This window comes from Tyto alba, unplaced genomic scaffold (genome assembly GCF_018691265.1).
Source record: "Tyto alba isolate M040663 unplaced genomic scaffold, T.alba_DEE_v4.0 Super-Scaffold_13, whole genome shotgun sequence".
In the NCBI taxonomy this organism is placed as follows: Eukaryota; Metazoa; Chordata; class Aves; order Strigiformes; family Tytonidae; genus Tyto; species Tyto alba.
This window is the reverse complement of record NW_024881275.1, coordinates 36580722-36597648: the sequence shown is the minus strand read 5'-3', so window position 1 is coordinate 36597648 and position 16927 is coordinate 36580722. Positions and strand designations below refer to the sequence as shown.

General features: G+C 36.6%; 1 protein-coding gene across 10 annotated transcripts in view; it reads right to left on the bottom strand.

Moving 5' to 3' along the window:
- AOPEP (aminopeptidase O (putative)) overlaps positions 1 to 16927 on the bottom strand; it is a 204888-nt gene that overhangs the window by 91727 nt on the left and 96234 nt on the right. For 9 of the 10 annotated variants that reach the window (XM_032981857.2, XM_032981858.2, XM_042788115.1 and 6 more), the window contains 2 exons: positions 12022 to 12065; positions 4116 to 4176 (listed from right to left, as the gene is read on the bottom strand). In XM_032981857.2, coding sequence (XP_032837748.1) covers positions 4116 to 4176; positions 12022 to 12065 — 105 coding nt within the window. Of the gene's footprint in view, positions 1 to 2674; positions 2839 to 4115; positions 4177 to 12021; positions 12066 to 16927 lie in introns of those variants that run through there. The other variant, XM_042788116.1, reaches the window with a different exon arrangement.

Here is a 16927-nt window from a genome sequence, read left to right as displayed (position 1 = left end):
GCAGCAGCAGAGATGAATTGAATTTAAATGATTTCATAGGTGTTTTCCAGCTCTAAATACTGCTTTGTTCTTCTGATTCTACTGCTTGCCAGCTTAATTCATTGACTACAGTTAGTGGTGTTAAGTCATTACTACTTGTACATGATGAAAAATTGCTATAAACCCCAAGTGAGTCACCTGTGAGACAGAAGTACATGCTGAAGCCTGTCTGATTTGATAAAAGGTATTTTCAACAACACAATATGCATCACCTTATTCAACACCACCATGATGCGTTCCCAGAAAAAAATTCTCATGAAAGCTTGTATTTCAGAAATGTTTGCTTTTCATCTCTTTATGTTCCTTATTGTTTCAGGTGTGTGAGAAAACCTTCCTGCACAGCAAGCCTGAAGACAACTGCTGTGCTGTGGCACTCTTCCATATAAGAAAGAATTGGCCTGGCATTACCACACACCGTTTTTGTAATATTAACCTTTAATGCTTCAGAAAATACCAAATATGGTAGCATAACTTGGCATGCAAAATTATTCTTTCATGGCAACAGGCCAAATTCTGTTTTTTATTTATCAGTATGACTTCCCTATGTTAAACTGTTCTTGATTACTGCTGGTATATGCATGAGCCTGGAAACTAGTCCAATATTTAGAAAAGACCAAATGATTTTCCAAGAGTTAAATGATAATAGAAATTGACAAATATTAAAGTTTCAACAGTTATAAGTTGCAAGTATAAAGGGTTATATATATGTGGTTCTCTGGACAGAGTTGGTGACACAATTTGGAATGGCAAACATAACAAAGCACAGGTAAAGGAGTACAGGATCTTCAGTTAGACTGTTGCCATGACATATGAATGTAAAGAATACAATATGCTAATTCCTCTGATGGAAGGAAGATGGTAAGTAATGTTGCTTCAGGAGGTACTGGGGAGTGGAAAGTATCTACCCTCATTCATCTTTTACAGAAGTACCCTTCCAGTGTCCTTAAACTAGAGACTGTTGTGAAAATAGTGAACTGAGGAGTGGCCAACAACTCTGTTTTTAAGTGACTGTATTTTTTTAAAACTTTTGGAGAGTACCAGTTGTGTACAGGTGATAGATTTGAATATAACCACTGCAGAAGATTCTTCAAAACAGTTTGGTAGCTATTGCTGTAAATGAACCATAAGTGGTGAATTTTCTTCATAGTCAGTGGATGACACGAACTTCCTGAGCAAAACCCACCAAAACATAGAAATAAAAGATGTCAAAGAAATAACCACAGCCACTATAAAATATGAACATTCTCAAACAGGAGAGATATAAAGGAACCATGCCCTGACTTGATTTGCAGAATGGACATCGTGATGCGTATTTCCCAATCCCATCAGAGAGGATAGTCTCTCCAGTAAGGAAGCTTCCACTCCAAATGCAGTGAAGACTTAGATAGTATTTGTACATTTAAAAAGTTTAAATTCTCAATCAAGTTATTTGTCACAGGTATCTACTAAACCACTAAGAAATACATTCTGTCTATCTAAGAGTAGGTGCTGCAGGATTACAAATTACTTCAACTATCATGTTACAGGACTCTATACTACAGTCAGTAAAATAAGGGTGATATGCAGAAAGTTGCTGAATCCTGTGTAGGGCGCAGGAAGCTGTGTCTCTGCCTTTGGGACATCTTTGGAGCAGAGATTCACCAGCTGCTTTTCTGTTGCTCCAGTACTCAAGAAAGGCAGTCAACTGCCGTGGATGCTCCATATCTCATACTGCTCATGCCTGACTGGCTGGCTGGCTCAGCCTATGACTTCGCCCAAAGGAGCCAACAGAAACCTTCCTCTATGCACACCCTAGTCCACTCACCTGGCAACCCATATGAGAGAGATTAAGTCAGTTCTGTGGCATTCCTGGGCTGCTATTTATGATGCAGGTAGCTCACCAGCGTGTAAGAAGGTGGTCTGTGTGCCTTCACATAGATTCATCACATTAGCCAAGTTAATAGTTTGCTGAAATAATCTAAATACTTCTTAAGGGGCTTTCAATATCAGCTCCTGTATGGCACATGAGTAGATTTATAGTTCTGTAGTTAGTACATACAGTAATATTTAGGTTACAGATACTAATGTATTGAGAGCTACTAAGCAACCTCTACATCCTTGATTTCAGGAATAAGGGCTCCCCAAATGATTTAATGAAGCACAAAGGAAACTAGATTTCCTGTTCACTGGATGACAACAACTCCAGATCTTTCAGTAAAGTGGAAACTAGTTCCTATAAGAGCCTGAGATGTGCTGAAGGCAACAAGGGTAAATCATCAAAAAGGTTACTGAAGGATGAGAGAGACAAAGGGAAAAGGTCAGCATGCTGATGGTAAGAAGCAGAATGCTAAATCTACACCATTCCTGTTGACGTTATTTTTACAGAGCAGCCAAACTACCAGGGAAATCTCGTTAGTCTTTAAAGAAAATTTACAATGATTTACAAGCCTTCTGGGTGTGGAAATATTTTTCACATCCGATACTTGCAGGGTATAGTGAAACTACTCATTATTCATTCTGAACAATTTATGGTACTAAGGAAAACAGAATTCGGTTTCCACATTCATCAAAACCATTTAAACTTCTTTAGTCTCAAGATTAAAGAATTTAATCTTCCTTATTTGTGATTTTACATTTGATTGTGGGACACTAATAAGGCACATTCTCAAAGTGATACATGCAAGTAAAATGCCATAAAACTCTTCCATTTCAGACAGCCAGTTCAGCATCTTACAACTATAGCTGTACAACATTGGTTTCTTCCTTGTATTTGAAGCAGTTGTCCTACAATGTATTGATTTCTTTTATCAGGAACAAAACCTTAATCAAAACATAGCATTAAAATCAAGGTCCTTTTTCAAGAAATGACTGAACATCAAGATGCATAATCATACTTACAGTCCCTTCCTTTCCTCCCTTCCAAGTAAAGCTAATTTTATTTTCAATAATTTTACAGAAAAAAAAAACCCTCCACCCTGATTTTACAGCATCTTCAGATACTCGTCTTTGAACATTCTGATCTCAGGTTAAAATTCCCAAAGACATTTTACAGTATACAGAGAATGGTGAACATGCACACCTCTAAAGCTGTCCGAACAGCTCAACCTCAGTGTTGAGGTACAGCTCAGGTTCAGTGGCCACTGCTTATCGTATTGAGTTCTCCAGCTATATGACAATTCTACTGCAAACATTCTCACTCCTCAGAGTCTCAGTCATACTGCCTAAGTACTACCACTTTTGCACCTACAAACCAGGATTTATCATTCCAACTCTTAAAAGTGCTGTTTTGTTTTGTTTTGTTTTGTTTTTTAAATGCTATTGCAAAGCGGAAACAAGTGCAAGCACTGGGTAGGCTAAATCCCAAGCAACCCAGAGGATGCCAGCTTTGAAGAAATGAGTTACAAATTGAGCCCCAAGTGTATAATAAAATATCACTTTGTACAAAACTGTTTTTTAGGAAGATTTATACAGGTATATTTTTTGTCAGCTAATCCCAGTGTTGCATCAAAATGAATAACCAGAGCCTTTACGTAGCACAGACACAACTAAGCATTTTCAGTTCACAGAATTTAAAAGAGTAATATTAAAATCTTTTAGTATTAGAAGCAGAGAATAACGCTCAGTCTGAACTGCAACAAAACTGGAACACCAATGAAATACATTACCCGTGCAGCAGATTCATACGCAAGCCACAATATTCACAAAATATCAAAGTACAAATAATTTAACATTTAGTTACTGCTGTCAGTATGGCTTTCAAGTAATTAATATACTGACAACTGTAAACAATGCTTCTTACATTTAGTAGAATCTATCACTATACTATAAAGCATACTTCCATGTGACTACATTATCAAGCAACAGGATAAGTTTTTGTAAGATTTACCCTTTGGCAGGTTTGTTGAGATGATGGTGGAAGCAAAAATCTGCAACTGATGAAAGCTAAACCCATATAAAGATGCAGAAAGCAGGCATCATCAAAACTGTTTATTTAAAACCACACCTGTTACAAGTTCAGGTAACAATTTAAATAACATATAATGTAATGAGAAATACAAGACTCCAGAAAGAACTGGGAACTGGTATTTTGTATTTACCTTTGGTATTCCGGAAGTGTCGAGCCAATTCTGGAAGATACTTTCTACAGTTAACCCAGATCTAAAAAAAAAAAAACAAAAAAACACCAAAAAAATCCCCAAAATTAGAAGACACACCACACAAAAATACCAATTTTCCCACATGAAAATTAACCCTGTAGAAGCTGAGAAAAATCCTGAAATCCAAGTACTGGTTGTAGTTCAGTGGTACTACATGCTTGGTTTTTTAATGTATAATACTATCAGGGGTGATAAGGAGCAAATTAAAAACAGATCAGGTTTTGTGTGCTGAAAACTCAAATGATAAATTCAGTGCTTATGTGGATGGACAGAGAAATTGTAAGATGGTAAAGTGCATTTATGAAACATGTAAAGTATGAACAGGTGTTCTACTTCTTGTTGAGTGGATTTTTGTTTCTTTTACAGAAAAAAAAATCACAGGCAAGTGTATTTTAGACAGGGACATTCAAAACCAGTATTTTATTACAGAAGCAGCCTAAATGTAAGGATAAAACACTGAAGAAAATTATATTAAATACAAACTTCCTTAAACTTCTGGGTTTTAAATGGCACTGATGGATATTAATCTTCAAAGTTACCAAATATCTAATATATTTTAGTTTCATCTTTTCTGCAGTTTCTTTATACCTGATAATATTCACAGTGAAGTCACAGAATAGTCTGGGGCCCCAACAAAAGGAAGTAGTTTGTCGTGATCAAGCTGTGTGGCACTGAAATAACCACATGCATTAAGTATTTGCAAATTTAGAAATTCTATTTCCCCTTTTACTTTTGTAAGCAACTTCTGTTGCATTTACTTCAACTCTGGTTGAAGACTTCCTAACTTGCAGGGAAGCGAATTTAAAAAAAAAAAAAAAAAAAAGGTAAAAGAAAAAATCACACTGTCCATGCAGAAATCCAGTACTGAAAAAGGGAATTTAAGTAAGCCCACAATGAATGTAAATATTCTGAGAAACAGAATAGATGTGCATAGTCATGTCCATGGTAATGCTTTGGCAAGACTCATCCTAATACTTGCAGCTACCTTCATATATTTAATGTAAACCCATAACCAACAAAGCATTAATGAAAAGAACAGCCGTTCCGAAGCTCTGAAACAGGAACACAAGCAACCCAATATTATTTAAATTTGAATTACATGACAAAGAAGTCTTTTTTTTTTCCCACCAACCCCTGCCATGGCTCAAATTTGTGACCCTAAAGGAGATTTATTTATGGACTGTATCAGTGACTAAGAAGGATTTGTAATGAATACATCAGTCATTTTTACTGAATGATGTTTAAACACTTTTAAATATTAATTTTTGCTATGCCAATGGGAGAAAGATCAATCACCATTATGACTGACATTCAAATTGAAAAACTAAGGCTTAGAGAGCTTATGGAATCTCAAAAGCAATAAAGCAGTATGCTAGTGGATGACTCTTGAACACACAGAGTAAAAATTTCTGTGCTTACTGATCATGTTACTTTTTTTTTTTTTAACTTGGCTAGTTTTATTTGGAATTATCAAAGATTTAAATTACTGATATTAACAGGTGTAACAACAGCACTGTGCCAGCCGTTTGTGATATCCTGAGTTAGATATTCTTATCCTTGTTGAATCCAAGATGAAAAATTTACCATCCATCTCCAAGGAGAACTATATATTAGCATTCCTTTGAGGTAGAATTAACAGCTTCAACACCATTGTGGTGGGAGATCTGCCATCCCTGTTCACACTGAGCAGTATTTTGAAGGACGTCTATTAAATTGACCTTTCTAGTTCTACCTATTAGAATAAAATTCTGCCACTGTGAATTAGGGGTCAGAGAATCTGATCAAAATAGGGAGTCATCTGGCTTCTCATTGAGTAGTTGTTCAACAGTGTATGCAAAAAATAAGCAATCTGGTTTTAATAAGCTTGTCCAACATACACAGGAATTTTGTAACAAAGGCAGAAACCAGACACCAAGTGCCTTAAATATAAGGAAGTCTTGCCTTACAAAAACTGCCCTATGTCATTCAGCTACTAAGATATGCTTGCATACGTGGGTTACAGCATCATACTGAAAATCAGAAGTGACAGATGAAAGGAAAAAAAAAACCAGATTACAATGACAATAAAGCCATTTATACATGCTGTAATTTTGTATTAATAGTTTTCTTAGTTTTTGATCTGTTGTATCTGAAGGTGCAGGCCAAGGAAGCTTACTGTGGAAACATCCCTAATCTATTTGCTGCTGGTAATATATTTTGATAGTTCATGTAATTTAGGTCCAAACTTTACTTCAACAATGTCTTTACAAGTAACAGATGACATATAGCCTGGCTGAGGTGACTTGAAAAGTCTCAGAGGGGAGAGTAATTCCCATAGAGACGTAGAAATCTTCTCAATCATGAAATCTGAAATGTCTAACTATCTCTTGTAACATTAGGAGATTATAGACTATCACAGACAAAAATTTCCCTCTGATCATGTGGTTCAGATAATTGTGGCAGTCAAGCAGAAGCATTTCTACACGCCCAGGATTCTGAATTTTCAGGAAATTTCCATACTGCATGTCTGATCATTATGGAAATCAATTTTCTACATATAACTGAACATACACACCATGCTTGCAATTGGGTAGTGATCTGCATTCAAATGAATTACTGAACATCCAGATTCGGTCAGCTTTTAGTAGTACTTTGTGTAAATTTATTAAATTTAGAGTATTCAACTGCTATATCCTTCAGGCTGTAATTACCTTCACCTTAATACAGAGCTCTAAAAATTGATGTCTAGTCTAAGTTATTTAGCTGAGTCCCTTCCACAGGGAATGCAGAGAAAGAGAAGTATTTCAGTCAGTCAGTTCACCTCTCTTGGGACAAGATGATGTGTTTTTCCGAGTTCTTATTTCTGTCTGGTTATTACAGAGGGCACATACTAAGATAAAACCAGACACCCAAATTTTATATAGTCAAAGGTAGATGAGGTGGATCATACCATTTATTCTGTCTCAAGCAGCATAATCAGAATGACAATTTTTAATTTGTTATTGCATGAATCAAAAGTAATACAGCTTAAGAGTTCCAATGCTGAAGCAGAACTAGCAGCTTGGGAAGAATACCCTTATCTGTGCATTTAATTTGTCTTACTTACGGGTAACAAATACAGCTTCACAATGCCAGTTTGTTCATGACTTCTTTTTCCCCAGAAAATAAAGTGTGAGATTTTATCAGAAAAAAAAAAAAAAATCTATGCAAAATAATCTATGCTACATTTGTTATGCAGTGCCTTTTTAAAATATACGCTCTATTTCTTTTAAAGCCAACAAGAGCTCATTTCAAAACACCATATTTGAAATGAACTTGTGACACTGAGGGGAGTTGCACTGTTCTGACACTGTACTAATCCAGGCAGAAACACCGCTAGTAAGCTGCTCAGCCGCTCCTGAAACTTTGACGCTTTTCTCAAGGGCAAAGACAACAGTGCTACTATTTCTCTGCCTACAGCACCTTCAGTTTCAGCTAAACACCCATCATATGACTATATGCAATCTTTGTTTGCACTTGCACACACCTTTTTTTTTATTTTCCAGCTTAGGACATTCTTGTTGGCACCCATCAAAAAAAGCAACTTTTTTTAGCAGTTTACAGGCCTTCACTTCTTTTTTTCCAAATATATTAGTAATATGCAGACTACTGCAAAGATCTACGCTGACTGTGTTAAGAGTCAGTGCTGAAGAACTGAAGTCCTTGGAAAGGCTTCCACTAACTTACTGTGCTTCAGATCAAGCCCAAAAAATAGATCACAGACAGACTGCTATTTCAAAACAAATGTCCTAGAGAAAGGACACTGGGTCTGATGTTTGTAGAGGCTGCAGTTCAGTGAAACGTATATTCAGAAAGGGCATTTACAATCTGCTTATGCTGCAGTTAAGCACCTGTAAAAACTTAAATCTGATGTGTGCTATTTCCTGAATGGCCTTCTAGTTGAGGTACTGTATTGGACTGTGGGATCTGGGTTCAGCTGATGAGCACCATAACAGAGCTCTTACAAGGCTGGGCTTTTCAACTGCTTTGTACTACTGCTTTGTTCCCTACTGTAAAATGAGAGTGCTATTACATCTGTTATCTCACCCCTTGTCTATTTGTTTAGATGATAAGCCGATCATCCAAGGAACAATCTAACATGCATACATACTATTCACGGCCAGATTCAATGCTTCAGGGCAAGCTCTGCAAAATACTAACAATAATGATAATTTGAAAATTATCATTACAAAATACGTCAATATATCAAGTTTTCATTGCACAAGGCCCCAGGGCACTCTACAAACTTTAACATAAACCCACTTAATTCCTCAGTCAAGAAGAAACCACTTTTAGAATAAGATGTTGCAGCAAATGAACAGTGCACATGGAATTGTGAAACTTTTTTTTTTAAATAAGGGAACGTAAAAACTCTGCCATATCCAACTGAAAATGACTCAACAAGTGTATTTGCTTCATCTGGATATATACATACGTACACATAAATCATTTCAAAGTAAGCTATTCCAGCTAATGTGGAGACACAGAGGAAATCAAAGACTAGTGACTGCTTAGTGATTTTGTTAACTAACAATAGCTTCCTGCAGATAAGATTTCATTTGTGTTTTGTCCAGCATATATATATTTTGGCTTACCAAAAAAAAAATGGAGGAGTCGAAAGCACTGGGAAAAATCTTTCCAAATTATTTGCTTTGATAGCTAGGTGCTTACCAGCTGTTTGTCTCAATCAAAATCACTACATTCATGACAATGTGAGTAACAAAGAAAGCATGTATGAAAGAGACATTTACCTGTATAGCTGAGTAGTTTGAAATTGCAGCGTTTTTTAACATTGATTTAGTACTTAACTGACAATTTATGAAGACATCCAAGGAATGTGGTTAGTAAGTCTGAGTTATTAATAGTACAAATAGCAGAGGTGTAATACAAGCCTTCCTTTGTGTATTATTAAACTCATAGCTTTATTAGTATACTTACTTATTTTCCTGAATAAAATTATATTAAAAAATACCATCAGAAAACCCCCAAAGAACAGAACTGACCTGCTCAAAAAATTATTCAGTGGTACACAGCACAAGCAGCTGCGACTCTGATTTATCTGAGGCTGGTGTAACTCACCCTCTGTTACAGGGCCTTAAAAACACTGAGGTTTTGCACAGTTCACATGTTGGGCAGATGTGGAGAGGATCAATTTACAGCAAAGACTATGGGTGTAAGCCTTGGGGAGAACAGAGCCACTGGGAGTTTTATCAAATCTAGTGCACTGATATGCAGACACATAAGGGGATCTTTTGTTGTTGTTTGGCTTAGTTGTTTGGGTTTTTTGCTTGTTTGTTTTCTTGTGGTTTTGTTGTTTTTTGTTTTTTTTTTTTTTTTTTTATTTATTTATTTTTTTTGTTGTTTTTTTTTTTTTGTTATTGTAGTGAAGTTTCAAATTACATATGAGGAAATAAAATGCCTCAGTTACAGATGGGAAATACTGTAGATTTTCTACAGAAAGGCCAAAATAATGTGAGACTACAGCCAGTATGTGTTATATTTTAAAAAGCTTTGAAAACAGAGAAGGATAATGATAGATACTGTTTGTCCTTCTCACCATTAGCCCTTCATACACAGGAGCAGAAGATAGTGCTGTCAGCACTCAGCCACAGTCGAGAAACAGGAGGATCTTGCCTTGCAGAATGGATTCCTACACCTAATACGCCATTAAAATTGAGTCAGGGCAGGAAGTGAAGTAGCCCTATAAACTAGGCATATAATCATCTTCCTCTGAGTACAGAAGGCAGCAAAAATCAATGACTGCCGCTTAAGGAGTTATGTCTGTATCCTGGAATGGCTCATTGCTGGGAATGTACTAAAAAATGTCTTGTAACTAAGAGCTAAAGGAATTAAGTACTGGAAGAGTGAGAATCTTTTCAATGTAGTCTGCTGTATCCAGTAGCAGAAAGCTATTATTGCATTACTCCAGTCTAATAATTACAGAAAATTTCCACACTGCTATATGATTGCTTTCTGACAGTGTTAATCCTGTTCTCATTACAAAAGTTTCCCATAAACCACACTCTACTCCTAGTGCTACACTAGTTTGCCACTATTGCCACAGCTGAGGGAATGATTTGGCTTGATTCCCTACTAGTAATATGTCTGTCTTTTTTTTTTTTTATGATTGAGTCCAGCTTCAGTTACAAACTTGAGTATATCAGAGTACTTAGTCTTTTTCACGTAAGAAGCACCTAGTTTAAACATTAAAATTTTACCTGGTAGAATTGCACAAGTCTGGGAGTTTTTGTGTGCTACAGAGAATTTTGTTCGCTAATCCTGAAATGCATTTCATTCCTATGACTGAAACTTTGTGCAAAAAAGCACTCATCACAGCAGATGATCTGTAAAAATATTTCATTATTATGTTTGCTCTCTTTGCTTTTACCTCAGGCTTGTATTTGTGTACTAGCAACAGAGTACATTCAAGAATGAAAAAACCGTCTTTGTAGAAGTTTAGAAAATAAAGGCCTTCTGTATATCCAGATGTTCTATTATTCTTGGCATTGCTGTTGATATCTGCACCCAAGGTAATTTTGGCAGTAGGTAAGTTCAGATATGTCTGATCGTAAAATGAATTACCACAGATCTGAAATTTTGTCCATACATTCTGGTGTGTGATGCAAAGCAAATGGAGACATACTTCTTTTGCATTATTCTCACTGAAAGTTCATATTTTGGCATGTTTCTAGGTGGGAAGTGCGATGCTTATTCAAATAAGATTTTGCACTCGGTTTGGACTTCAGAGAAACACAAGTGAAAAAAGGAAGGAAAACAGATTTTATTAACAAATCAATGTATAACCATGCCATTGGGAAAAGCCACTTTTCCATTTATTCCAGATTAATATCCCTGCATATATTTGGGCTGGAAACCCATATCCAGTGATTTAAACAAAACACCATCCTACGGTATATCACTGGAAAATGGAACACTGCCCAAACTAAACTCATGATGCTACAAATCTCAATGATAACTAGCTTCTCTGTCCCTCACCCTCTGAGAACAGAAGTGTTTCACTAAAAAACTCAATACATTTGATATCTATGAATATCTTCTCTCGTTTTTTTTTCAAACCAGGCACCCAGATTTATGAAGACTTTGGGAATCCTGCTCCTCAGAATTGCATTTTTTAAGTGAATACATCATTTTTAAAAACTGTAATATGTAAAGCTTCGCTGCAAAAGAACCTGTAATTGTAGCACAGTCTGTAATAGCACAGAACAAACCAGTGGATAAGCAGGGATGGATTCAGAGCTCTGCCAAAGACTGGCAGTATCATCTTCAGCCAGTCACAGTCACATGTTGGAGGACTTTGAAAGGCATTCCAGGCAGTTAATGCTGGATTGGGAGTGTTCTCCATCCTCCCCCATTTGGCACACTGTATGAGAGGGAGGGGATGGTACCAGACTACTGCTTGTGAAAAATCCATCTTCTCTGGTTTCCCAGATCCACAGCAAAGCTCTGGCCGCCTTGCCCTAGGGTGCCATGTGGCAAAAGCAGCTGGCAGGAGGATCACAGATTAGTTTCAGCAGGCAGCTGTGCCTGGCACTTCATATTGCATAGTGAACACAGGACCTCGCTGATGCCCTAACATGCAAGTTCAAGGCACTGCTTGGGAGGAGCATGGCACCGCAGTAACACAGCAAGTCTCATATTTTTTGTGTATATGTGCATGAGGATTTTCAGAGAAAGATACACACACACACTTGAAAGAAACAAGCAGAACAATACTAAACAAAATCCTACTATTGTTATCTAGCACAGCTGGTACTTAAATCTGATTTCTACTTTCTTCTTTGACTTTTCTAGCCTGGTTTTCACTTACTTGTTTTGTTCAGGGATGTCTTCCAGCAGCATGCAAAGAAAATCCTGGAAAACGAACAAAGCGCCATAGTTAATATGTTTATGAAGACATAACTCTGTGTGTGTCTTTTTAGTGAGCAATGGATTTTTAAAGACTGCAGATTAGAGAATTGTAAGAAGTAAGTTTAGATATCCACTATGGTGACATACTGCTCAGTTATTTATACAACATACGTTATGTTTGTCAGTTTTCCAACCCACTCAAGCAAAAAGTGTCAATATTGAAGGAAAATGGGCTTGAAATGCCTGCTGACTATTTTAACACAATCCCACATTCCCACTTTTATTTAATCTATAATACACACACACAAACTATATTTCAAACTGTCAAAGGCTGCAGATGCATATACTCAAGGCTAAGAAACACTAGAATTAAGGATGTTTATGCTCTCTCTGCTGTGCTTATGTTATCACACTGTCTTTAATTATATAATCACATAAAGCTTTTTTTTTTCTCCTTAATGCACATACCTGATTGGAAAATCACACCTACTCACCTACTCCTCATTCTGTGACAAAATTGGCAATATTGCTGCCAACTACATCAACTAAGGAGTAAATCTTCTTCAAAGAAAAGGTAGATAGAATTTCTTTCATGGATTTACAAAGAAGGTGCAATGCCAATGGAACAGCATTACTATTGTCCTCACTTACAAAAGTATAAGCCCTCTTTAGAAAGTTACACCTGACATCACTGAAAGGTTCTTTGGCACCCCACAATACACATGACCTAATTTTAATGACAATCGCTTTGACACAATGCACTCTGAACAATCTCAAGAGAAGAGGTTTTATTAATATTATTTATTCATTTATATGTTATTCCATAAACAATACAACCACTTTATTGATACTAATCTTTGTGGAGACAAGTTTCATAGGCTAGCGATGTTCCTCACTGCAATACATGAATGCAGGTGCATTTCTGATTGGAAGTACATGATTTCTAACGTCTTGAAGAATGTTTCCTAAAAGGCAGAAAACTTTTATTTAGGTACTTTATCATGGCATTCAACAAAATATGCTTTCTCTGTCTGATTATAGCATTGTTAGGGAAAAAAAGAAAGAGTGATTGCACAACTGAAACTACTGGTAACACAGTTAAAACCTTCTTCCTTTAGATTACAAGTGAGATTCAGACTATGTTGCACTGGACACAAAATTTGCTTACAACAAAAGGTAAATTACACAGCGCTGTGCTCAGTGTTGCTTTGGCAAGAATTAACTGCCAGGATTTATGCTGTCCTAACTACAGTGTATTGCTGACGTGATGATAAAGTGTGAAATCCCCTTATTTCATACTACTACTTGCAGTTATGTACCATTATTCTGTATGTGAACAGAGAACTACTGTCTCCTTCCACTTGTGGAAGCTTTCCTGGAGGTACAGAGTAACATTACATGGAAATAAAGAATATGAAAAGATCATCATTAGAGTTGTTTCAAAAGTGTGGAAAAGTAATACTGAAGTGGTCATCCATGGTGCTGTTTGCACTCTTTCTGTATACGTTAATGCAGCTAAATTCCCTGATTGGATTGCATCAACTTTTTATAATCAATCCCACAGTATACATGAAGATATCTCTGGTATTAGAAGTGGTTTTATGTTCTGTATATTGTACTATGAAATTAAACATCTCCTTTGTGATTAAAGGAGATTTGTGTCTTAATTTTTATCTATTAAGAACAAGGGAGTAACTCTCATTCTACACACTTTCTTAAAATTATGATTAATCTATTCTATCTTAACTGCTTCTATTTTGATGCTCTAAAACAGAGTAGAAAAACAAATTACCACTTACCTCACATTTGTGTGGCTTTTAACATTTGCCTATTATCAAGTCTGCATGACACATCCCATTATAGGTCTCACTTTTCAGTTGCTCATAATTTTGCCAAACTTCAACCATCTGGAGTGAAATTTTATCCTCAGGCATTTTTTTTCTTCCTCCCCAGATGAAATGGTTCAGAAGTGTCCAAGAGAAGTGTCCAAGAAAAAAGTTAGGGAATAATGTGGGGGGTTTTAAGCTTTGATGCCATTTCTTAAAAGATTCTGGTGACCTTATACTTTGAAGCAAAGACTTGTGAATGATCAGGGTAGTCATAAATAAATGCTGAGTCAGCTCTTAAAACAAGTTATATTTTGTTTTTTGTCTTTGTTGCAAGTAATTTGATGAAGCCAGAAAGAAAACATGAGTTAGAAATCACATGCCACCACAGTGCTGCATTATTAGCAAACTGGCTTATATTCCTATGATTAAATAATCTTACTTCCCTGCATACTCCTGTTGTTCATCCCTGGCTGGAAACCCAGAGGCTAGAAAACAACTTTTCCCTATATAAAGGAACTGTTATTCTGCAGTTTGTGGAATTTTGTTGACACTTGGCCAAACTGAAAAAGCCTTTGAAAAATGAGTTCACACACGTTTGCTAAGGATTTGCTACACCCTCATAATTAAATTCCCTAAAGACTCTTGTCTGCTCTCACCGTAGTCCAGACTGAAGCCAACAATTTTAATCACAACTGCAACTTTGGGCTGCTGCTGAGCAGATCAGATCTGGATACTGACTGAATTGAAATCAAGGAGAAGTTTTCTTTGCACTGTTAATGCACGTAGCATGTCTGAGTCAAAGGCAAAGAGTGGGGACCCAATGACTGAGAAGTAGGTTATGAGAAGTAATTCTGAGAACCCTAGGAATGAAGGCTACTTGAAGTAGTAACTAGACAGATCTGTGTTTATAAGACCTTTTGTGTCATGACTAAAGATGCTATATTATTAGTCCAATTCTTGCCTTGAGCAATGACAAGCAAGTTTCTATTCTTGAACTGTTTTGGGACACCTGATGGTTATCTCTCTCTGATCACACATTTTTATATTAAATACAGAACATTGAATATTAAAAGACAAATTATATCCCCTTTATGAAAACCTCAAATTGAGATATTTCAAGTACTCTATGACCAACAGATACTTTCAGTTAAATTCTCTAACTGAAATATAAGTGGGGTGCATAGGAGCAATGCAGATTTCATGACTAAAAGTGATGTATCTAAAAAGACATTCAGTGGCCAACAAATAAACTCCAAATGCACTTACATCCAATTCCTTACGGAATTTACCCACTCAAACTATCCCTATCAGTTATGCAGTCTGTAAATGACATAACTAAATGGTTAATGTTGCTTTGTCCCTTTTGGGTGGAAAAATAAATAATGAGCATCCCTACTAGTAAGTATCCTGTTTATTTGGAACTCCTCCCACCTCCTTCATCTTCTTAACTTTTGTTTAACGAAATCAGCACCATGTTGAAATCCTTCTCTTGGGGTTTTGATAAGCCCAGAATGCCCTTCCAAAGATGACAACTTCCTATGAAGAGTAATCATGACTCCCCAACTACATGCTCTATTATCAGGCAGCAATCATTAGCCAGACTGCTTAGCAGTTTAAGCCCCAGCTGGCAGAGCCACTTACTAGCTACAGTCAAAACCAGAATTTGTTGCCCGTTTACCCTGTGCCACTGAACTGCATTCAGATCACTAGGAATTTCCTAAAGAAAAGTTATTAGCTACTGTGGCAAACAAGAAAACACAGCACATACAAGGATCTGACTAGGATTTCTGGTAAATCTTCCTGTGGATATTTAAGGTGATATCAGCCCCCTGGATGATATCCCTGGAATTTCTCTGACTGGGGATATTGTTCCTGTGTGGCACAGCAGCAGAAGGTATCCCTGCCTGAGCTGCCCAAATTCACAGTCCAGTGCTTTCACACAAACCAATCTTAGTAAACTGTCCATACTAACAAGACTGAATTTGTCCTCTTAGGTACAGCATGACTAACTAAGGGAAGTAAGTCTTAAATCACCCCAGCTATATTAGCAAAAGGGTTTCTGTCAGAGCTCCAGGTCTTTCACAACAAACATCTTCATACATGTCAAAACACCTCAGAGCAGGTAAGTCCCTTCAGGGACCAGATAAGCTGGAAAAAGTATGCTGACTGTCACTTAATTCCCTGAACAAAGCATTGGCATTCCTCCTCACCATATTGATGGGAAGGTTCAAACTAGACCCCAGGCAGGGAAGTGAAGGCATGCAGCCTTCTCCTAACAATTTGACACCAGAGCCTATGTTGTCTCATACTCAACTGAAATGTTTTAATTTCTTCAGAAGTTATACAAATTCTCACTGTCCACTAAAAATACTAAATATATCACCACCTAAAAATTTAAATTAAATACAGATGCCTTCTATTTTACATGTATAGACGTGTAAGAACACACATATGTACCTAAGAAAAAGATGAGGAACTAGATCTGTTATGTATCAATGGTTCTACATAGAGCCCTCATTCATTCTTTGGACTTCTTTTAAGACTATCCAGAAGAAAATCATGTAAGATGCATTTGACTGATTATTTTAAATACAGCTCACTAAATCAAACAAAAGCTGGCGCTGTGATTCAGCACTAATAAAACCCACATGATTTGGGAGCACTCCCCTGCCAGTTTGCTCTGGTCAGAATTAAAGAATTTATCTTTTTTCCTATCAAATGATATTGCATAATGAGCTATTATGTATTTTTAAGCCTGAAAGATGCTAAATGGAAGCTAAGTAAATACAAAAACCTTAGGTGAGCAGATGAGTGAGAGACACTCCACAGTTGACGACTAAGGCTCAAGACCTGGTAAGTTCAGCAGCTATGGGAAGGATTTGTGTGCTTTATCAGAAAAGTCCAAGACATTTTCAGATATATGGGTCACTTCTACAATAGCAGACAATTACATGTGTAAAACTTACTGCTTCTTTTAAGATCTTCATACTTGAGATAAATGATGCCAAAAGATACTTGTCTTTTTTATACAACTAC